The sequence below is a fragment of the Staurois parvus genome, unplaced genomic scaffold, assembly GCF_062004578.1.
Source record: "Staurois parvus isolate SC_StPar_1 unplaced genomic scaffold, SC_StPar_1.0 ptg000647l, whole genome shotgun sequence".
Lineage (NCBI taxonomy): Eukaryota > Metazoa > Chordata > Amphibia > Anura > Ranidae > Staurois > Staurois parvus.
Genome location: NW_028318443.1, coordinates 1897942 through 1922901, shown reverse-complemented (window position 1 = coordinate 1922901; position 24960 = coordinate 1897942). Strand labels below are relative to the sequence as shown.

General features: G+C 41.6%; 1 protein-coding gene across 1 annotated transcript in view; it reads right to left on the bottom strand.

The window, feature by feature from the left end:
* Positions 1-812: 812 nt before the first annotated feature.
* LOC149448969 (uncharacterized) overlaps positions 813-24960 on the bottom strand; it is a 38635-nt gene continuing 14487 nt past the window's right edge. The window contains exons 3-4 of the mRNA XM_089694021.1: positions 12484-12780; positions 813-1189 (exon numbers count right to left, since the gene is read on the bottom strand). Coding sequence (XP_089550147.1) covers positions 813-1189; positions 12484-12780 — 674 coding nt within the window. The remainder of the gene's footprint in view (positions 1190-12483; positions 12781-24960) is intronic.

The following is a 24960-nucleotide window of genomic DNA, read 5'->3' as shown; positions in this document are numbered from 1 at the left end:
TATAGCGCCGCCAATTTACGCAGCACTTTACATATATATTGTACATCAGTCCCTAACCCTCAAGGGGCGTACAATCTAAGGTCCCTAACTTACATACATACATACACATACTAGGGACAATTTAGACAGGAGCCAATTCACCTACCAGCATGTCTTTGGAGTGTGGGAGGAAACCGGAGTACCTGGAGGAAACCCACGCAGGCACAGGGAGGACATGCAAAATCCAGGCAGGTGATGCCATGGTTGAGATTCAAACCAACAACCTTAGTACTGCCAAGCAGAAGTGCTAACCATTTAGCCACTGTGCTACTCATGTAGACCACTTTGGGTACAGTGTTGCATAACCGCGCAATTGTCATTCAAAGTGTGATAGCGCTGAAAGCTGAAAATTGGCCTGGGCAGGAAGGGGGATAAAAGTGTCCGGACTGGAAGGGGTTAAGTGGACCATTGGTTACACACAGAAAAGGTAAAATGAGAACACGAGATGAATGAAGCAGTCGTTTTACATTAGCTGGAGTCACTGAATGACATTTTACTGCAAAACTAAATCCACAAAGTTAACAAAACTGTAATAATAAAAAATAAAGCAAAACATTTTAGATCCTTTTCAGCACTTTTGTGTATTTTGTGATTCGAAGATTAAAAGAAATAGCCATTTAAAAGGAACAGTAACCCAAATATTGTGCAACATGTCAAAATACTTAAAAAAATTTAATTATCAAAAATTTGTAAACGTAAGAAAAACAAAAAGCAAAACTAATAACAGCTGCTGCAATAGCAGAAGACTACTTAAAATTTTTGTCATTTACAAGTTAGTACATACCTCTAATTCTTAAACGTGTTCCAGCACCGTCTTCTAAGATTGTCCCCACAAAGTTCGGGTCATTCATGGTAGCCAAACATCTTCGTATTATCACTCGGCAGTAGAAGGTGGTGTTATCTGAACCATTGACGTCTTGCAGGAGAAGATTGGAGCCATTTACCAGTCTGGTCTTTCCCCTGTAATCCGGGTGTATGTAGTCCGGGTTTGGATGGTAGACGTAGTCCTCTCCTGGGTCTCCGATCATCCAGTACACTTCAGTCATTAATACATTGCTCTTATTCTGTACTGTGAAGCTGCAAGTGATTGTTGTGGGTCGATGGAATTCAGCTTCCTCTGGCTGACTGATGTTTAATGAATTTGTTTTATCTAACAGTTAAGAACAAAAATTAAGAGTTACATCCCTGTGTAGTATTCAGTGAAATCATATCTAAGGCGTCAAGAAAAGTATTAAACTCCCGGCAGCTTTTTTTTTCCTCCCTTGGTCCCCTCTGGGAAGATTTACCTTCACTTCCTGTCCTGTCTAAGGGCTTTTATCTTTGATAATCAAGTGGGAACATTGAACTTTCTATGTCTTTTCCACGACGTCCAGCACTGTCTGCGCCAGCTGCTAGAACTAAAACCTGGTTAACCAGTCTGAACCCTAATGGGGTCCCATCTGTGGTGCCTGTTACAGATGTGTACTAAATAATACCAATAGTAGTAAGTAATATTGATCATTTCCATAATAATGAAGATATATATATATATATATATATATATATTGAAGGAAATGCGTATTTGCTCCCCGGCTGATTTTGAATGTTCGCCCATTCACAAAGAAATGCTCAGTCTGAAAATCAAATGTTCGGTGTATTGTAACACTGAGAGACAGAATAGCAACAACAAATTCAGCAGAAATGCGTCTAACAAATGATGACTGATTTGCATGTTCATGAGGGAAATAAGTATTTGATCCCCTTCACAAAACATGACTTAGTACTTGGTGGCAAATCCCTTGTTGGCCATCACAGAGGTCAGGATGTTTCCTGTAGTTGGCCACCAGGTTTGCACACATCTCAGGAGGGATTTTGGCCCACTCCTCTTGACAGATCCTCTCCAAGTCAGTTTGGTGGCTGACATTTGGCAACTCGAACTTTCAGCTCCCTCCACAGATTTTCAATCAGGTTAAGGTCTGGAGACTGACTAGGCCACTCCAGGACCTTAATGTGCTTCTTCTTGAGCCACTCCTTTGTTGCCTTGGCCCTGTGTTTTGGGTCATTGTCACCTTTTGTATCACCTCCCCCTTCCTTTAGATTGTAAGCTCCATGAGCAGGGCCCTCCTATTCCTTCTGTACTGAAATGTATTGTAATTGTACCATCTCCCTTATATTGTAAAGCGCTGTGCAAACTGTTGGAGCTATATAAATCCTGTATAATAATAATGCTGGAACACCCATCCACAACCCATGTTCAATGCCCTGGCTGAGGGAAGAAGGTTCTCACCCAAGATTTGAGGGTACATTGCCTGGTCCATCGTCCCTTTGATGCGGTGCAGTTGTCCTGTCCCATTAGCAGAAAAACACCCCCAAAGCAGAATGTTTCCACCACCATGTTTGACAGTTGGGATGGTGTTGTTGGGGTCATAGGCAGCATTCCTCCTCCTCCAAACACGGCGAGTTGAGTTGATGCCAAAGAGCTCAATTTTGGTCTCCTTTGACCACAACACTTTCAACCAGTCCTCCTCTGCATCATTCAGATGTTCAGTGGCAAGCTTCAGACGGGCCTAGACATGTGCTTTCTTGAGCAGAGGGACCTTTCGGGCACTGCAGGATTTCAGTCCTTGTCGGCGTAGTGTGTTACCAATTGTTTTCTTGGTGACTGTGGTCCCAGCTGCCTGGAGATCATTGACAAGATCCTCACGTGTAGTTCTGGGATGATTCCTCACTGTTCTCATGATCATTGACACTCCATGAGGTGAGATCTTGCATGGTGCACCACACCTAGGGAGACTGACAGTTGTTTTGTGTTGCTTCCATTTGCAAATGATTGCACCAACTGTTGTCACCTTCTCACCAAGCTGCTTGGCGATAGTTTTGTAGCCCAGTCCAGCCTTGTGTAGGTCTACAATCTTGTCCCTGACATCCTTGGACAGCTCTTTGGTCTTTGCCATGGTGGAGAGTTTGGAATATGATTGTTTGATTGCTCCTGTGGACAGGTGTCTTTTATACAGGTAACAGAATGAGATTAGCAGTGCTCCCTTTAAGAGACTGCTTCTAATCTCAGCTTGTTACCTGTATGAAAGACACCTGGTAGCCAGAAATCCTGCTGAATGATAGGGGATCAAATACTTATTTCCCTCATGAACATGCAAATCAGTCATCATTTGTTAGACATGCATTTCTGATGAATTTTGTGTTGCTATTCTGTCTCTCAGTGTTACAATACACCGAACATTCGATTTTTAGACCGATCATTTCTTTGTGAGGGGCAAACATTCAAAATCAGCCAGGGATCAAATATGCATTTCCTTCACTGTATTTATACAGGTGAAAGTCGAAAAATTAGAATATCATGCAAAAGTTCATTTATTTCAGCAATGCAACTTAAAAGGTGAAACTAATATATGAGATAGACTCATTACATGCAAAGCAAGATAGTTCAAGCCGTGATTTGTCATCATTGTGATGATTATGGCTTACAGCTCATGAAAACCCTAAATCCACAATCTCAGAAAATGAGAATATTGTGAAAAGGTGCAATATTCTCGGCTCAAAGTGTCCCACTCTAATCAGCCAATTAAGCCATAACACCTGCAAAGGGTTCCTGAGCCTTTAAATGGTCTCTCAGTCTGGTTCAGTAGGAATCACAATCATGGGAAAGACTGCTGACCTGAGAGTTGTGCAGAGAACAAGGGAAAGCCTCAAAAGGTAATTGCAAAATAAGTTGGATGTTCCCAAAGTGCTGTATCAAAGCACATTAATAGAAAGTTATATGGAAGGGAAAAGTGTGGAAGAAAAAGGTGCACAAGCAACAGGGATGACCGCAGCCTGGAGAGGATTGTCAGGAAAAGGCCATTCAAAAGTGTTGGGGACTTTCACAAGGAATGGACTGAGGCTGGAGTCAGTGCATCAACAACCACCACACACAGACGGATCCTGGACATGGGCTTCAACTGTCGTATTCCTCTTGTCAAGCCGCTCCTGAACAACAAACAACGTCAGAAGCGTCTTACCTGGGCTAAAGAAAAACAGTCCCTGGTCTGTTGCTCAGTGGTCCAAAGTCCTCTTTTCTGATGAGAGCAACTTTTGCATCTCATTTGGAAACCAAGGACCCTGAGTATGGAGGAAGAATGCAGAGGCCCAAGGACCCCGAGTATGGAGGAAGAATGGAGAGGCACAAGGACCCAGAGTATGGAGGAAGAATGGAGAGGCCCAAGGACCCCGAGTATGGAGGAAGAATGGAGAGGCCCAAGGACCCCGAGTATGGAGGAAGAATGAAGAGGCCCAAGGACCCCGAGTATGGAGGAAGAATGGAGAGGCCCAAGGACCCCGAGTATGGAGAAAGAATGGAGAGGCACACACTGCAAGATGCTTGAAGTCCAGTATGAAGTTTCCACAGTCTGTGTTGATTTGGGGAGCCATGTCATCTGCTGGTGTTGGCCCACTGTGCTTCATTAAGTCCAGGATCACCGCAGCCGTCTACCAGGAGATTTTGGAGCATTTCATGCTTCCTTCCGCAGACGAGCTTTATGGGGATGCTGACTTCATTTTCCAGCAGGACTTGGCACCGCCCACACTGCCAAAAGCACCAAAACCTGGTTCAATGACCGTGGGATTACTGTGCTTGATTGGCCAGCAAACTCGCCTGACCTGAACCCCATAGAGAATCTATGGGGCATTGCCAAGAGAAAGATGAAAGACATGAGACCGAACAATGCAGAAGAGCTGAAGGCCGCTATTGAAGCATCCTGGTCTTCCATAACACCTCAGCAGTGCCACAGGCTGATAGCTTCCATGCCACGCCGCATTGAGGCAGTAATTGCTGCAAAAGGGGCCCAAACCAAGTACTGAGTACATATGCATGCTTCTACTTTTCAGAGGTCCGATATTGTTCTATGTACAATCCTTGTTTTATTGATTGCATGTAATATTCTCATTTTCTGAGATTGTGGATTTGGGGTTTTCATGAGCTGTAAGCCATAATTAGAGATGAGCGAATCGAACCAGGCGAAGTGGAATTCGTTTCGAATTTCAGGAAAAATTCGATTCATGCCGAATCCGAATATTAGCCAACTTCGGGTGCACGAATCGAATTTTCCCCGATCAGCCGGCAAAAAGTGTCACTGCAGAGAGCTCCGCTATTTCTGACAGTTCTCTGACAGTTCTGACAGTTCATTTACAGCGGTTGAAACATTGTATCTATTTGTTTCCATTTAGGATACAGATGTTTTTATTCGGAAACAAATAGATACAATGTTTCAACCGCTGTAAATGTGAAGGAACTGTCAGAGAACTGTCAGAAATAGCGGAGCTCTCTGCAGATACACTTTTTGCTGTACTGGAATACTTCTTCTTTTCATTCTTCTTTTCATTCTTCTCATTCTTCTTTTCATTCTTCTTTTCATTCTTCTTCTCATTCTTCTTTTCATTCTTCTTCTTCTTTTCATTCTTCTTTTCATTCTTCTCATTCTTCTTTTCATTCTTCTTTTCATTCTTCTTCTTCTTCTTTTCATTCATCTTCTTCTTCTTTTCATTCTTCTTCTTCTTTTCATTCTTCTCATTCTTCTTTTCATTCTTCTTTTCATTCTTCTTCTTCTTCTTTTCATTCTTCTTCTTTTCATTCTTCTTTTCATTCTTCTTCTTCTTCTTTTCATTCTTCTCATTCTTCTTTTCATTCTTCTTTTAATTCTTCTTCTTCTTCTTTTCATTCTTCTTCTTCTTTTCATTCTTCTTCTTTTCATTCTTCTTCTTCTTCTTTTCATTCTTCTTTTCATTCTTCTTCTTCTTTTCATTCTTCTTCTTCTTCTTTTCATTCTTCTCATTCTTCTTTTCATTCTTCCCATTCCCTCTTCTCATTCTTCTTCTTTTCATTCTTCTTTTCATTCTTCTCATTCTTCTTTTCATTCTTCTTTTCATTCTTCTCATTCTTCTTTTCATTCTTCTTCTCATTCTTCTTTTCAATCTTCTTCTTCTTTTCATTCTTCTTTTCATTCTACTCATTCTTCTTTTCATTCTTCTTTTCATTCTTCTTCTCATTCTTCTTTTCATTCTTCTTCTTCTTCTTTTCATTCTTCTCATTCTTCTTTTCATTCTTCTTCTTTTCATTCTTCTTTTCATTCTTCTCATTCTTCTTCTCATTCTTCTTTTCATTCTTCTTCTTTTCATTCTTCTTTTCATTCTTCTCATTCTTCTTTTCATTCTTCTTTTCATTCTTCTTCTCATTCTTCTTTTCATTCTTCTTCTCATTCTTCTTTTCATTCTTCTTCTTCTTTTCATTCTTCTTTTCATTCTACTCATTCTTCTTTTCATTCTTCTTTTCATTCTTCTTCTCATTCTTCTTTTCATTCTTCTCATTCTTCTTTTCATTCTTCTTTTCATTCTTCTTCTTCTTCTTTTCATTCTTCTTTTCATTCTTCTTCTTTTCATTCTTCTTCTTCTTCTTTTCATTCTTCTTCTTCTTCTTCTTTTCATTCTTCTCATTCTTCTTTTCATTCTTCTTCTTCTTCTTTTCATTCTTCTTTTCATTCTTCTTCTTCTTTTCATTCTTCTTCTTCTTTTCATTCTTCTTTTCATTCTTCTTCTTCTTTTCATTCTTCTTCTTTTCATTCTTCTCATTCTTCTTTTCATTCTTCTCATTCTTCTTCTCATTCTTCTTTTCATTCTTCTTCTCATTCTTCTTTTCATTCTTCTTCTTCTTTTCATTCTTCTTTTCATTCTTCTCATTCTTCTTTTCATTCTTCTTCTCATTCTTCTTTTCATTCTTCTTCTTCTTTTCATTCTTCTTTTCATTCTTCTTCTTCTTTTCATTCTTCTCATTCTTCTTTTCATTCTTCTTTTCATTCTTCTTCTTCTTCTTTTCATTCTTCTTCTTCTTCTTCTTTTCATTCTTCTTTTCATTCTTCTTCTTCTTCCTTTCATTCTTCTTCTTCTTCTTTTCATTCTTCTTTTCATTCTTCTTCTTCTTCTTTTCATTCTTCTTTTCATTCTTCTGCTTCTTTTCATTCTTCTTCTTTTCATTCTTCTTTTCAATCTTCTTCTTCTTTTCATTCTTCTTTTCATTCTACTCATTCTTCTTTTCATTCTTCTTTTCATTCTTCTTCTCATTCTTCTTTTCATTCTTCTTCTTCTTCTTTTCATTCTTCTCATTCTTCTTTTCATTCTTCTTCTTTTCATTCTTCTTTTCATTCTTCTCATTCTTCTTCTCATTCTTCTTTTCATTCTTCTTCTTCTTTTCATTCTTCTTTTCATTCTTCTCATTCTTCTTTTCATTCTTCTTTTCATTCTTCTTCTCATTCTTCTTTTCATTCTTCTTCTCATTCTTCTTTTCATTCTTCTTCTTCTTTTCATTCTTCTTTTCATTCTACTCATTCTTCTTTTCATTCTTCTTTTCATTCTTCTTCTCATTCTTCTTTTCATTCTTCTCATTCTTCTTTTCATTCTTCTTTTCATTCTTCTTCTTCTTCTTTTCATTCTTCTTTTCATTCTTCTTCTTTTCATTCTTCTTCTTCTTCTTTTCATTCTTCTTTTCATTCTTCTTCTTCTTCTTCTTTTCATTCTTCTCATTCTTCTTTTCATTCTTCTTCTTCTTCTTTTCATTCTTCTTTTCATTCTTCTTCTTCTTTTCATTCTTCTTCTTCTTTTCATTCTTCTTTTCATTCTTCTTCTTCTTTTCATTCTTCTTCTTTTCATTCTTCTCATTCTTCTTTTCATTCTTCTCATTCTTCTTCTCATTCTTCTTTTCATTCTTCTTCTCATTCTTCTTTTCATTCTTCTTCTTCTTTTCATTCTTCTTTTCATTCTTCTCATTCTTCTTTTCATTCTTCTTCTCATTCTTCTTTTCATTCTTCTTCTTCTTTTCATTCTTCTTTTCATTCTTCTTCTTCTTTTCATTCTTCTCATTCTTCTTTTCATTCTTCTTTTCATTCTTCTTCTTCTTCTTTTCATTCTTCTTCTTCTTCTTCTTCTTTTCATTCTTCTTTTCATTCTTCTTCTTCTTCCTTTCATTCTTCTTCTTCTTCTTTTCATTCTTCTTTTCATTCTTCTTCTTCTTCTTTTCATTCTTCTTTTCATTCTTCTGCTTCTTTTCATTCTTCTTCTTTTCATTCTTCTTTTCATTCTTCTCATTCTTCTTTTCATTCTTCTCATTCTTCTTCTCATTCTTCTTTTCATTCTTCTTCTCATTCTTCTTTTCATTCTTCTTCTTCTTTTCATTCTTCTTTTCATTCTTCTCATTCTTCTTTTCATTCTTCTTTTCATTCTTCTTCTCATTCTTCTTTTCATTCTTCTTCTCATTCTTTTTTTTTAATAATTCGCTCATCTCTACATCTGATATCAGAGGCAGAACATCTCCAGATGGACAGAGGGAGGCACATCAGTATACATCTGACATTGGAGGTAGGACAGCTCTGGATGGATGTCAGAAGGCACACCAGTCTACAGTGGATATTGGAGACAGGACAGCTCCAGATGGATGGCGGGAGGCACATCAGTCTAGAGCGGACATTGGAGGCAGGATAGCTCCAGATGGATGGCGGGAGGCACATCAGTCTAGAGTGGACATTGGAGGCAGGACAGCTTCGGATGGATGGTGGAAGCTGCACAACTTTTCCTGGTAACCAGAAGGTGACTGGTTGCTTGCAACCAATCATCTGCTGTTTAACTTGAAATGTTAATGTGACAGTTCCTGCCCTCCATCCAGAGCCTCCAATTTCCGCTCTAGACTGATATGCCTCCAGTTGGAGTTGTCCTGCCTCCCATGTCACCTGTATACTGATGTACTCCCACTGTTCATTCGGAGCTGTCCTGCCTCCAATGTCAGCTGGATGAGGATGACAGCAGTGATGGCAGCTGAGAGGAAAAGCCGGCTCTTAAATAGCGGGACTTCAGATGGTCCAGATGGGACAATAACCCAGTCTGGATCTGGACCACGGTCCACCATTTAGTGATGTCTGATCTAGGGCAATCAAAGGGTTAAATGTATACCTGTGTGTAATGTTTGTAAAGTGTGCTGCTTTTACTAACATATCTCTAAGTTTCCTATCCCTGCTTTGCAGGCAGGGCCTGATCTAGCCTATCTGATGTGGAGGTGCAGTAAAAAATGTCAGGGGGGCAGAGGATGGGTCAGTTGGGCAGTATACAGAGGGTCAGCAGGGCAGAGGATAGGATCAGCAGTTTATAGGGCAGTCTACAGAAGCCATTAGTTTGTAGGACAGTGTACATGGGGTTATCAGAGAAGAGGACAGTGTGCAGCTGGACAGTGAACAAGAGTCAGAAGACTCTTTCATTCTTCTCATTCTTCTTTTCATTCTTCTTTTCATTCTTCTTTTCATTCTTCTTCTCATTCTTCTTTTCATTCTTCTTCTTCTTTTCATTCTTCTTTTCATTCTACTCATTCTTCTTTTCATTCTTCTTTTCATTCTTCTTTTCATTCTTCTTCTTCTTCTTCTTTTCATTCTTCTTTTCATTCTTCTCATTCTTCTTTTCATTCTTCTTTTCATTCTTCTTCTTCTTCTTCTTTTCATTCTTCTTCTTCTTCTTTTCATTCTTCTTCTTCTTCTTTTCATTCTTCTTCTTTTCATTCTTCTTTTCATTCTTCTTCTTCTTCTTTTCATTCTTCTCATACTTCTTTTCATTCTTCTTCTTCTTCTTTTCATTCTTCTTCTTCTTTTCATTCTTCTTTTCATTCTTCTTCTTCTTCTTTTCATTCTTCTCATTCTTCTTTTCATTCTTCTTCTTCTTCTTTTCATTCTTCTTCTTCTTCTTCTTCTCTCGTCGTGCCCCGTGACTGCCCAAATGAGTGAAGTGTGCGGTGATTCTAAGATCGACGGCACTCATCTGCATGTCATACTGACTGTCAGTATTATTTCTCTTCCCCAGCAGACTCCAAGGGTATTTAAATTAAAGGTACAGTGTTCTGCACTAATATAAAGGCTCTCTGAAGCCTAGAAACCCTTTTAATAAGTTAAATTCGCAGCGAATAAATTCGCATCGAATCGAATTTCTCCCGCAAATTCGGCGAATCAGCCGAATCGAATTTTTGAATAATTCGCTCATCTCTAGCCATAATCATCACAATGATGACAAATCACGGCTTGAACTATCTTGCTTTGCATGTAATGAGTCTATCTCATATATTAGTTTCACCTTTTAAGTTGCATTACTGAAATAAATGAACTTTTGCACAATATTCTAATTTTTCGAGTTTCACCTGTATATACTGCTCAAAAAAATTCAAGGAACACTTTTTAATCAGAGTCTAGCATTAAGTCAATGAAACTCCTGGGATATTGATCTGGTCAGATAAGTAGCAGAGGGGGTTGTTAATCAGTTTCAGCTGCTTTGGTGGTAATAAAATTAACAACAGGTGCAGTAGATGGGCAAAAATGAGATGACCCCCAAAACAGGAATGGTTTTACAGGTGGAGGCCACTGACATTTTTTCCCTACTCATCTTTTCTGACTATTTTTCACTAGTTTTGCATTTGGCTAGGGTCAGTGTCACTACTGGTAGCATGAGGCGACACCTGACCAAATAATCAGAAACAGACTTCTTGAAGGTGGCCTGAGGGCCAGACGTCCTCTAGTGGGCCCTGTGCTCACTGCCTGGCACCATAGAGCTGGATTAGCATTTGCCATTGAACACCAGAATTGGCAGGTCAACCACTGGCACCCTGTGCTTTTCACAGATGAGAGCAGGTTCACCCTGAGCACATGTGACAGACATGAAAGGGTCTGGAGAAGCCGTGGAAAACGTTCTGCTGCCTGTAACATCATTCAACTTGACCAGTGGTGGTGGGTCAGTGATGGTCTGGAGAGGCATATCCATGGAGGAAAGCACAGACCTCTACAGGCTAGAACATGGCACCCTGACTGCCCTTGGGTATTGGGATGAAATCCTTGGACCATTGTCAAACCCTATACTGGAGCAGTGAGTCCTGGGTTCCTCCTGGTGCACCACAATGCCCGGCCTCATGTTGCAAGAGTATGTAGGCAGTTCTTATGACGGAATTAATACCATTGAATGGTCCTCACGCTCGCCTGACCTAAATCCAATAGAACACCTCTGATGTGTCATGTTTCGGTTATCCGACGCCGCCAGGTTGCACCTCAGACTGTCCAGAAGCTCAGTGATGCCCTGGTCCAGATCTGGGAGGAAATCCCCCAGGACACCATCCGTGGTCTCATTAGGAGCCTCCCCCGACGTTGTCAGGCATGCATACAAGTATTTGGGGACCATACAAACTACTGAAGACCATTCTGAGTTGCTGCAATGAAATGTCAGCAAAATGGACTAACCTGCTGCATCAGTTTATGTTATCATCTTTTCTCTACACTTAAGCTTTTGACACATGGCAAAGGATTCACAGAGCACTACTAGTTATCTAAAGATACAGACTAGCAGTAGTCATGTGATTTCAGACACTCCTTCTCAGACAGAGCTGTAGAAAAGGGGGGTAGCAAGGTGAGGAGTCCCTGCACTGATTTACTTGTGTGAGTAAATTTCAGCTTGAGCTACTGAGGCCTGTAAGCAACTGAATTTTTATAACATTAGATAAGGAGAAATTGGAAAGCAAAATAAAAAAATATATAAATATATATAAATATGTAAATATTTTTATAGTTAATATTTAAGCCCTGACCTTTGAAAATAAAGAAAACTAGTAACATATTTTTGCATGTTGCTATTATTTTTTTTTTTGTAAAATGTGTCACTTCCACCTAAAAGATGAACAACAATAAATTTTGCATTACAATTACACGCAAATGTACCTATATTGGTAATGAGTAAGTTGTATACATTTTTAAAGGGAATGAATTTTAGTCCTCTTTACTTTGCAATATTTTATTATCTTTGTTCCATACCTAAACATTTATTATGTGACAAAGGATCCAAAAAGCACCACAAGTTAGCTAAAGAGACTGCCTAGCAGTAGTCATTTCCTTACAGGCACTCTATACCTGATAGGAACCTCAGACAAAGCTGAAGAAAAGGAATGTAGCAAGGTGAGGAGACACTGTGTAAATTTCAACTTGCACTACTGTGCCCTGTAAACAACTGAATTTTTTTACCATGAGGTAAGGAGGTACTGGAAATCAATATTTCATGTTTACCCAGCTAAAATTAAAAATGTACATTAAATTGTAAGCTTGAAAGAGCAGGGCCCTCGAACCCCTTGTGTTTTGTTTTGTTACTGTATTGTCTCATGTTCTGTCCCCCACTATAATGTACAGCGCTGAGCAAATCTTTCTAGTGCTATATAAACACTGTATAATAATAATAATAATAATAAACAGTATATATATTTTAAAGTTCAGCCCTGACCTTTGGAAATAAAGAAAACATGAGAAAATAGTTTTGCTAGTGAAACTGTTCTGTTGCTATTATTGCTCCTATCAAAACGGGTCACTTCAACTTAAAAAAATTAATAACAATAAATTATGCATAAAAATACATAAAATGTACCTATAATTTGAAGTTCTGGTCCAAGAAGGTTAGATGATGTTCTTCCATGACTTGTAGAAGTTTCTATATTCCACCAATAAGATCCTTGGTGTGAATGAGTCACTTGATTTATTTTGAAAGATAAAATAGAATCTTTGAACACGCAGTTTCCTGTTTTTGTCCTAGATCTTATACGGCAGGCAGTAACGTTGGGTAAAGTATTTACATTCCTAATTCTGATGCGACTGAGAAGTGTCACATTTTCTCCAGGAGCAGAAAAGATAACAGGAATCGTCTCCACACTGGGGTCATGTTCACCTGACGGATTCAAAGATATAAAGTATAGTATAGAAAGTATAAAGCAACGCACAGAACAAAACAGCAAATTCTAATGGAATGCTTTTTACGAGGGGCGTTCAAGTCAAACTGGGACTTTAAATTTTACAGGTATAAAAAGGAATGCAACACTCAGTAGTAAGTGGCAAGTATGTCCTATTACTGATAGGCGCATGTCCGGGGCCAGTCCAGAGACCGTTAATCAAGGTGGCAGACAACATTAGTAAGTGTATGGAACAGAGTGTGGTGATGACGTTTCTTGAAAACGAAGGCGTAAAACCTATAGAATATATCTACAGAAGACTTCAACCACAGCACGGTGATGAGACGTTCAGCCGCAGTAAGACATTTGAATGGTGCAACTCGCGGATATCTACAGAAGACTTCAAGCACAGTATCGTGATCAGACGTTCAGTAAAACATTTGAATGGTGTAAACATTTCAAAGATGGCTGTATGTCCATCAGTGACGATCCTCGCCATGGTGGTTCCCAGCCCACAGCAGTCATTACTGTGAACATTCAGCGCGTGGAACACCTGATCCTGGATAATCGATGTATAACCTGTTGTGAAATCACACAGGAAACAAATCTTTCTGTGGGAACGGTGAACACAATGGTGCCGAAGTGAAGACGGCTGTCCTAGGATGGTTCAGGTGTACTGACAAATCTTTCTATGCTGAAGATTTCCAGGTTAAATGCTGGGATAAGTGCATACATGTAGCAGGGGAGTATGTTGAAAAATGAATGCAGTTTTCACTTCTTGAATTTTGTTCTTTTATTATATAAACTCAAAAGTCCCGGTTTGATTTGAATGCCATTCATATAATTAATTTAATAGCTAACTCCATAATGCCTGCTCACAACGGTCCATTAAGTGGGCTTTAATGCCCAGGAAGTGGCGTGCCTTCTGTTTTTATGTGACTGCTATAATTGGCCTATCTCGATGGCTCCCAATCAGAATCTGTCACCAAGAGCTGTCATTGACAGCTCAGTCAGTGTGCCGGGAGTGTGCATTGTTGCATATGTACGATGATTGGGTGCTGAAGCCCACCATTTCTGCCACCGCATATATGCATTACTCAGTCAGTACGAGGCCAACATTGCTCACCTGTCCTTCTCAAAATTCCAATAGTCCGGATGTTATGTTTATCCAATTCGCACAATTAGGTCTGTGAACACCTAACCTTTAGGACCAAAAGTATGTGGCCCTGAGATCAGGTGTTTACTGTCAAGGGTGCCTTTCATGCTACAATAAACAAAGTCATTTTAGGCAATTGTGAACTTCCAACCTTTCAACTATACCGTGTTCCAAATTATTATGCAAATTATATTTTTCTCATTTACCTAAATAATTGATGTAAATAACAGTCAGCATAATTCTCATGTTATCAACTATAAGAGTACAATTCACATTTTATTGAACAAACCTCCTAATGATAACAGGATTTTTGTTCCAAATTATTCCGCACAGGAAGTTTCAAAACACTTTATAGGTTGTAAAGAACTGAAAATTGTCATTTGTTGTGTTTGCAGCATATTTACTGAAATCAAAAGCTATTTCAATCAAACTTTTAACAACATTTTAACTTTTTAAACATTTGAAGCGGTCACGTTACATTGTAACATCTGATAGCAGATCACAAGTCTTGCATCCATTGAACTTGTGAGTTTTTGGACAGTTTCTGCTTGAATTTGTTTGCAAGATGTCAGAATAGCCTCCCAGAGCTGCTGTTTAGATGTAAACTGCCTCCCACCCTCAGAGATCTTTTGCTTGAGGATGCTCCAAAGGTTCTCAATAGGATTGAGGTCATGGGAGGATGGAGGCCACACCATGACTTTCTCTCCTTTTATCCCCATAGCAGCCATTGATGCAGAGGTATTCTTTGCAGCATGAGATGGTGCATTGTCATGCATGAAGATGATTTTATTACGGAAAGCATAGTTCTTCCTTCTGTACCAGGGAAGAAAGTGGTCAGTCATAAACTCCACATACTTTGCAGAGGTCATCTTTACACCTTCGGGGACCCTAAATGGGCCGAGCAGCTCTGTTCTCATGATTCCAGCCCAAAACATGACTCCACCACCGCCTTGCTGAGGTCACAGCCTTGATGGAACAGGGTGGCCGTCCACCAACCATCCACTACTCTATCCATCTGGATCATCCAGGGTTGCACGGCACTTATCAGTGAACAGGACTGTTTGAAAATTAGTCTTCATGTATTTTTCTGCCCATTGCAGCCGTTTCTGCTTGTGAGCATTGGTTAGTGGTGGCCGAATAGAAGGTTTATGCACAGTTGCAAGACTCTGGAGGACTCTACACCTTGATGTCTGTGGGACTCCAGAGGCACCAGCAGCTTCAAATATCTGTTGGCTGCTATGTAATGGTATTTTAGCAGCTGCTCTCTTGATCCGATGCATGGATCTGGCAGAAATCTTCCTCAATGTGCCTTTATCTGCACCAACCCGTCTGTGCTCTGAATCAGCCGCAAATCTCTTAATAGTGCGATGATCACGCTTAAGTTTTCGTGAAATATCGAATGTTTTCATACCTCGTCCAAGGCATCGAACTATTTCACTCTTTTCGGCAGCAGAGAGATCCTTTTTCTTCCCCATATTGCTTGAAAATGGTGCTCTGCTTAATAATGTGGAACACCCTCCTTTAGTAGTTTTTCCTTAAATTGGGCTCACCAGCCAATCTAATTATCACAGGTGTCCGAGATTGTTTTCAGTGATCAAAAGAGCCCTGACACACAATGCCGTCCATGAGTTAAACTGAAGAACAAAATATTTCATCTTTGTGACACTTAAATAGAATTTGCATAATAATTTGGAACGCGGTGTAAAGTTGAGAGTATCTATCCGCATTCAGTTTGACAAAGTTCACTGGTGGTGCCTATTAGACTGCAGAACTGATTTTATTTCCTTTCACAATTGGCAGGATTACATAAAGCAACACCCCAATCTGAATAATTTCCTTTTGAAAAAAAAAAGTCTGTGTTTCAGGCCGTTTTAGCAGTGAAACGTGTTTTTAATCAAGCAGTGAGCAGCGCTGGGGATAAGTGGTTAGCACTTCTGTCTGGAAGCAATAGGTTTGAATCCCAACCGTGGTTCTACCTGCCTGGAGTTTGCATGTTCTCTCTGTTCCTGTGTGGGTTTCCTTCGGTGAAATAAATAGGGGTGGGTTTTTTTTCGGATTTCCCCCTCCTTGAATTATAAATATGTACTATCTTGTCTTCTCCTATAATTAGTTACTATATCTAGGCCCTGATAATATTGATATCTTGGCTCTGCCAATATTGATTGTTTCAGGCATCATCCTGGTGTTGTATATTTAGGATAATTAGCCACTGGAGTGCTTTTACAGACAGCAGAAAACGTCCCCCCCCCCACCACCACCTCCGACCACTTTCCTTGGGTCTGTCATATCGTGCTCTCATCTCACTAGGAGACCCGGGTGACGAGACAGCACTTCCACTGGCTGGTCATAGAGGCAAACAGAGACCAGATCATCTCTGATCACCTCTATGATACAGGAAACTGGAAGAAATGAGTGATGGTGATCTTGGTGTGATCAGATGTTTTTAAGGTCAGAGGAATAAAGAGTCCCTGTCACTGCCTATTGCTGTCACATGGAGATATTTTTATTCATATATAGATATTTCTATTATAACAATAAAAGTGATTAAAAAAACTACAAGCGACAGTGTAACAGGGCGCCCCCATCCCTCCATGCTTGCGCGCAAAAGGCAAACGCGCATGTTGGTCCGCATCGGGGCCGGATCTAGCCTGTCCAATGTGGGGGTGCATCAACAAATGTCAGGGGGCAGAGGATAGGAGGTCAGCAGGGCAGAGGACAGGGGCACTGCTCCTTCTCCCGTCCCTGCACTGCACACAGCCTGGGCACAGGCAGCAGAACTCCTCCTCCCCACACAACGCATAACTGAGATCAAGGACAGTATAGTGGCAGGCTAGGGTGGTAAAGTATCTGATTAGGGTGGTATAATGTCAGATTAGGACAGTATAGTGACAGGCTAGGGCAGTATAGTGTCAGGCTAGGGCGGTAAAGTATCTGATTAGGGTGGTATAATGTCAGATTTGGGCAGTATAGTGTCAGGCCAGGGCAGTAAAGTATCTGATTAGGGTGGTATAATGTCAGATTAGGGCAGTATAGTGGCAGGCTAGGGCGGTAAAGTATCTGATTAGGGTGGTATAATGTCAGATTAGGGCAGTATAGTGGCAGGCTAGGGCGGTAAAGTATCCGATTAGGGTGGTATAATGTCAGATTAGGGCAGTATAGTGGCAGGCTAGGGCGGTAAAGTATCCGATTAGGGTGGTATACTGTCAGATTAGGGCAGTATAGTGTCAGGCTAGGGCAGTACAGTGGCAGGCTAGGGCAGTATAGTGTCAGGCTAGGGCAGTAAAGTATCTGATTAGGGTGGTATAATGTCAGATTAGGGCAGTATAGTGGAAGGCTAGGGCAGTATAGTGGAAGGCTAGGGCAGTATAGTGTCAGGCTAGGGCGGTAAAGTATCTGATTAGGGTGGTATAATGTCAGATTAGGGCAGTATAGTGGAAGGCTAGGGCAGTATAGTGGAAGGCTAGGGCAGTATAGTGTCAGGCTAGGGCAGTAAAGTATCTGATTAGTGTGGTATAATGTCAGATTATGGCAGTATAGTGGCAGGTTAGGGTTGTTTAGTGGCAGGTTAGGATTGGCTTTGGGGGGCACAACTAAAATCTTGGGGGGCATAGCCCACCCCATCACCCCCTTAGACCCAGCCATGGTCCGCATGCACGCAAACAGTGATCATCCCACATATGTGAGGTATGACCGTGAAGGTCAGATGAAGGGCAGTAATTCTAGCACCAGACCTCCTGTGTAAATCTAAAGTGGTAACCTGTAAAATCTTTCATAGCGTTGCCTATGAATAATAAAATGTAGGTTGTTTGTCGCAGTTGCGTGGATGTGCGCAGTTTTAAAGTGTGACATGGTTGGTATCTATTTACTCATCGTAACATCATCTTTTATATTTTACCAAACAATTGGGTATTATATGGTGTTCTTTGTCCATAAAAATTTTAAAAAGTGTATTTTTTCCAAGAATATTGCGTTCGAAAAACCGCTCCACATATACTGCGTGACACAAAAAATTGCAACACCAACCATTTTATTTTCTATGGCCTCCGGTTTTAAAAAAATATATAATGTTTGGGCGTTCTAAGTAATTTTCTAGCATTAAAACTGATTTTTACATGGAAACAAAAAGTGTCAGAAAAGGTTTGGTCTTAAAGTGGAACTTCACTCTTTCAGTCAACATGGACGATTGTCAATCCTTACACTGCTAGCATTAGTACATGGATAGGAAAGTATATCATATTTTTTTTTTCTTTTCTTCCTGGTTTCCATGCCTAGGCAAGTGATGTCATACATCCCAGCAGTCTTCAGGAAGGGAGGGAGAGTTCTCAGTTCAGCTAATGCCTGAGCTAAAGGCAGATGGATTCCAGGAATTAAATGCTAAATGAATCATCTGCCCTTACTCAAGATGGCCACTGCCAGAAATGCCAGGGTGTTTTTCAAAAAGATTTCTCAGATCTGATCCATCTTGCGGGGATCATCGGCTTGCAACCTATACGGGGTTAACTGATCTAGGTAAGGCTGTGCAAGATCCAGGACTTGTCCGTAACCAGGAAATGGAGCCACGACAGCAGGAACCTCCTCCATCTGACCACTTCTTGAGCATTTGCAGACCGAACCGGTGTTAAAAGATCAGTTAACCCCGTATAGGTTGCAAGCCGACGATCCTCGCAAGATGGATCGGATCTGCGGATTGGGGAGCATAATGGATCCGACTCCGATCCATTATGCTCAATCCGCATATCCGATTCATCCTGTGGGGATTGTCAGAAGGGTGACACCAAGTATTACCACACCTGCTGACACCAACCCTAGGGATGCCCCTGTCTACTACTACTATTTTATCCGACTGTAAAGCTGCCTACCGACCTGCCTGACTTGTTACATAATTTTATAGTCCTTGTAACTAATGTCTCTCCAATGATACATTATAATGTGCGCAAAAAAAGCTGCCGAGTCCTGTCCATTGCTGTGCCTCCTCTAGCCTGCACAGAGCCGGGGCTCAGGTCATCCAGGAATATGGGTCATCTCTAGACCTCTTCAGGAATTGCCAAACCTGACTTAAGACAAGATGTTCATAAGCTGCCCAACACTGAAAAAAACAGAAACAACCCGAGAAGGCTGGACTGTCTGATGACCTTTCTGGGACCATCCATGGTGAAGTTGTTGTCATACAACGTTTTAGAAACCATTGTCACTCTCCAATAACTAGTGTTGTTTTTTTAGGAGGAATTGGCTTCTACCTGGGAGGACCTGAGCTGTCTGTGTAGCAATGGAGCACTATACTGGTCCCTCAGCACCATCCATGACTGCTGAGAGAGGAAGGTAGAAGGATTTCTGTCCTGGGTGATCAGTGTTTAAATTGGATGTTGGGCAGCATGGTACGTCATGTTCTCTTTGCAGGATCAACTATTTAGTAAGGACAAGGCTGTCTTTAACGCGGGACAAAGGGGGCAGCTGCCCTAAGCCATGAAATTGTTATGAGGCCCAAAGCATCTGCCCCTGGAGCCCACAAATAGTATACTTACAGTCTCAGGAAAGTCCCGCTCAGGGGCGGACTGACAACTCATGGGGCCCTCGGGCAATAGGGGATCATGGGGACCCTGTGTCCTCGCCCATACTCAAAAAAGCCTATGAAAAAGGTACCAGGGGCATCTCATGGGGCCCCCTACTGACCCCGGGCCCTCGGGCAGTGCTCGAGTTTCCAAATGGTCAGTCCGCCCCTGGTCCCGCTAATTGGTCCATTGTCCCGGGATGTCTGTGTCCTGACAGGCTGGGTCCCAATTTTCAGTAATATGCAGCATGCCAATGTTTGCCCTGGTTACCATGGTGACTGGACATTGGAGCCGCGGTTCGCGGCATTAGTATCTCATCCCTTTCACTGTGGGGAGAAAGTGGGCAGGTCTGCAGGCAGGTGCCAATTCTTGCAAGGAATCTGTAGAAAACAACATCCTGGTCCCACCCCCTCCTCCTCCTCAGAAGCACAGCTTGTTTGTATTGCATGCTGGTGGACGGTTAGGCTGTCGAAAAAAGAAGAAGAAAAAATGGTGCTGGGGGTACAGTGGTGACAAAGAGTATGGGTGAGATATGCTAAGGGTACAGAGGTATGCAGGAGGAGTATTGGTGGCAGTGGTAGAGAGGCAAAGTGCAGTAATGGCAGGGGGCACATGGGTTGCATAGGAGTGCAGGTGTGGGATGGGGTACAGTGGTAGTAAAGGTGTGGGATGGGGTACAGTGGTAGTAAAGGTGTGGGATGGGGTACAGTGGTAGTAAAGGTGTGAGATGGGGTACAGTGGTAGTAAAGGTGTGGGATGGGGTACAGTGGTAGTAAAGGTGTGGGATGAACAGTAGGGAGCAATCAGTGAGCAGTAATAATGTGCAGTAACCTCTAGCAACCAATCAATGATTGATATGCAACCAATCCATTGATATGCAGTAATCTCTAGCTACCAATGGGTGAGCAGTAATTACTCCCTCCACCAGACACCTTTCCCACCCTTGGAAACAAAAGAAATGTTAATGAGCAACCAGGGGCGGACTGGCCATTTGGAAACTCGGGCACTGCCCGAGGGCCCGGGGTCAGTAGGGGGCCCCATGAGATGCCCCTGGTACCTTTTTCATAGGCTTTTTTGAGTTTGAGCATGGGCACAGGGGCCCCATGATCCCCTATTGCCCGGGGGCCCCATGAGTTGTCAGTCCGCCCCTGTGAGCAACTCACACCTAAGCTAATCTCAGCACATACTGCTGTCTCTGCTTCTACTCTCTGTATTTCTTGGAAACAGTCTGAGATAGTTCATAATTTACCACTTTTCAGTGCATTCTGGGCATGTGGGAGGTGTGTGCTTAGCTTTAAAAAACGCTTCTAAACTGAAATGCGCATAAACAGACATTTTTTAACCTACGTTTTCCAGCAGTCAGTTTCCATCGTTCAGAAGCGTCCCGTGTTCATGGGGCCTAACAGAAAAAGTGTGTTGTGCTAAAAGGGAAAAAGGGGGGGCTGATGTTGGCCATTAAAACATTTGTTCTTGCCTTACCTTTTACGAAAACGCGAGTTCCATATGGATTCTGCCGGTGTAGAATCTCTTCAGTGTCTTGAAATTTTAATTTTAAACGGAAACAATAATTTTTAGCATCAGAAGGAATTAAATTATTTATAGTTATGGTCGCATTTCTGTAGTTTGGATCCAGATGGACGCTTAGTCTGCCTGAATAGCTGGGGGATATGTTGGGGGTTTCTGTGTCATTGTAAATTTCATCTTCTTGACGTCCACAATAATTTTCGGTGGGTGATGCTTTTACTGCAAGATTTACAGACGCGATTTTGTTCTCTACTGGAAAGGCAATCTGGCAGGGGATTGTTATCGCTCCTCCAACCACCGATTCCCTTCCTCTCGGCTGATCGATGCAGTATTGTGTGGAAGTTTCATGGAACCCGCCTATGAAAAGAACATATCGGGATTATCACTCAGGTAGGAAAAAGGACAAGAAATCATATTTTAAAAGGTGGACATTCGCTTTCCAATATCTGTGTGTCTATTCCAACAAACATTTGTCCCGGCGCTTATGTCAATTATATTGTGAGGGAAACCGAGAGTTCTGATTTCCCTAAAATTAAAACAAATTATGAAACCTGAAAAATCTGATGACTTCAGTAAATTTTCTGTTTTGACAAAACGCATTGGAGTCAAATGGGAAGGGGAAATTACAGGGTTTTTTTGTGGTTCTTTTCTTTTCATAGCATAGAAAAGTTGTGTATTTGAAATTCTTACTTGTATCTAAGCAGCACAATGGCTAAATGGTTAGCGCTCCCGCCTGGCAGTACTCGGATCGTTGGTTCAAATCCCAACCACAGCATCACCTCCCTGGAGTTTGTATGTTCTCCCTGTGCCTGTGTGGGTTTCCTCCAGGTACTGTACTCTCGTTTCCTCCCACAGTCCAAAAACATGCTGGTAGGTTAACTGGATCCTGTCTAAATTATTCTTAATATGTGTATGAATGTAAGTTAGGGACCTTAGATTGTACGCCCCTTGAGGGTTAGGGACCTTAGATTGTACACCCCTTGAGGGTTAGGGACCTTAGATTGTACGCCCCTTGAGGGTTAGGGACCTTAGATTGTACGCCCCTTGAGGGTTAGGGACCTTAGATTGTACGCCCCTTGAGAGTTAGGGACCTTAGATTGTACACCCCTTGAGGGTTAGGGACCTTAGATTGTATGCCCCTTGAGGGTTAGGGACCTTAGATTGTACACCCCTTGAGGGTTAGGGACCTTAGATTGTACACCCCTTGAGGGTTAGGGACTGATGTGAATATACAATATATATGTAAATTGATGGTGATATATAAGAATCTGAAATAAATAAATAATTTGCTGTTCATTTGAATCTGCTAGAAAACGTGACAAACAATATAATAATGTTGTTATTCGGTATTTCTGAAAGAAGCTTCTAAACGACATTCTTTCAATAACTGCAACTGTCTCTCCATTGAAACAGAAGTCTTGCAGGGGCAGTGGTGTATTTAGGTTTTGTGCTGCCCTAGGCAACACAAAAATCGTCTGGCCCCATGGACATGACCAACACCCCCCCCCCTTTCCCCCTCCCACAGAGAGAGCCTGACATTGACCAACAACACCCCTGCTCCCTACCTGGGAGAATATTCCACTATCAACAATTCTTTTTTTCAGATCCTCAGAAAGTTCTTTGCCATGAGGTGCCATGTTGAACTTCCAGTGACCAGTATGAGAGAGTGAGAGCGATAACACCAAATGTAACCCACCTGCTCCCCATTCACACCTGAGACCTTGTAACACTAACGAGTCACATGACACTGGGGAGGGGAATTGGCTAATTGGGCCAAATTTGGACCTTGTCACTTAGGGGTGGACTCACTTTTGTTGCCAGCGGTTTAGACATTAATGGCGGTGTGTTGAGTTATTTTGAGGGGACAACAAATTTCCATGTTATACAAGCTGTACACTGACTACGTCACATTGTAGCAAAGTGTCATTTCTTCAGTGTTGTCACATGAAAAGAGAGAATCAAATATTTACAGAAATGTGAGGGGTGGACTCACTTCTGGGAGATACTGTGTGTGTGTATATATATATATATATATATATATATACACACACATACAGTGAAGGAAATGCGTATTTGCTCCGGCTGATTTTGAATGTTCGCCCCTCACAAAGAAATGATTGGTCTAAAAATCGAATGTTTGGTGTATTGTAACACTGAGAGACAGAATAGCAACAACAAATTCAGCAGAAATACATGTCTAACAAATGATGACTGATCTGCATGTTCATGAGGGAAATAAGTATTTGATCCCCTATCATTCAGCAGGATTTCTGGCTACCAGGTGTCTTTCATACAGGTAACAAGCTGAGATTAGAAGCAGTCTCTTAAAGGGAGTGCTGCTAATCTCATTGTGTTACCTGTATAAAAGACACCTGTCCACAGGAGCAATCAAACCATCAGATTCCAAATTCTGCTTTTGACTGTGGACACGGGTCAGCATGGACAGTGGTACCCTGGATCAGACTACATGGGTCAGCCTTCGCTCTCCCCGTGTATCAGTGAGCCTTGGCCACCCATAGTAGCCCCATGTCCCCAGTTGACATGTTCTCCTTCCGGGACTAGTTCAGAAAGGTGCTCAGCACTGCAGACCGGGAACATTCCACAAGAGCTGCCACGTTGAAGTGGCTCTGACCCAGTCATGCAGCCATTGAGCAATTGTCCAAGTCTTTATAATTGCCCATTTTTTCTGCTTTTAACACGTCAACGTCAGGGACATGTTCACTCGCTGCCTAATATATCCCACTGACTCCCACATGTCATTGTAACCAGACAATCCATGTTATCCACTTTACTTGTCAGTGGTCATAATGTTATGGCTGATCAGTGTGTATAGAGAGCACAGAATTAGCAGCCAATGCTACATATAATACTACAGGACCATAGGCGGACTGACCATTTGGAAACTCGGGCACTGCCCAAGGGCCCGGGATCAGTAGGGGGCCCCATGAGATGCCCCTGGTACCTTTTTCATAGGCTTTTTTGAGTTTGGGCAAGGACACAGGGGCCCCATGATCCCCTATTGCCCGGGGGCCCCATGAGTTGTCAGTCCACCCCTGCTACAGGCCATATATAAATTTACTGCTGTATATAAGAATCACTACACACTGTATATACTACATGCCCCATAGACACGGCATGAGCAGGACCAGCACACTGTATATAAGAATCACTACAGACTGTATATACTACATACCCCATAGACACGGCACGACCAGGACCATCGCCCTGTATATAACAATCACTACAGACTGTATATACACTACATACCCCATATACACGGCATGAGCAGGACCAGCACCCTGTATATAAGAATCACTACAGACTGTATATACTACATACCCCATAGACACGGCATGAGCAGGACCAGCACCCTGTATATAAGAATCACTACAGACTGTATATACTACATACCCCATAGACACAGCATGAGCAGGACCAGCGCCCTGTATATAAGAATCACTACAGACTGTATATACACTACATACCCCATAGACACAGCATGACCAGGACCAGCGCCCTGTATATAAGAATCACTACAGACTGTATATATACTACATACCCCATAGACACGGCATGAGCAGGACCAGCGCCCTGTATATAAGAATCACTACAGACTGTATATACTACATACCCCATAGACACGGCATGACCAGGACCAGCACACTGTATATAAGAATCACTACAGACTATATATACTACATACCCCATAGACACAGCATGAGCAGGACCAGCACATGGGACATCATGATTAGTAACTGATATCAGGACAATCTTTGCTGATTATAAAACATCCAAAGAGGAACTTATATTGTTACAATATCTGCATTATATGTGGAAAGACGCCGACGCAGATGGACTTCCTCTTCTCCCCGACTCTTCACAGACAAAGATAGAAGTAGATATTGGCACAAACCTGTAGTATCGTTACATAACACTCTTCAAGAAGAAGT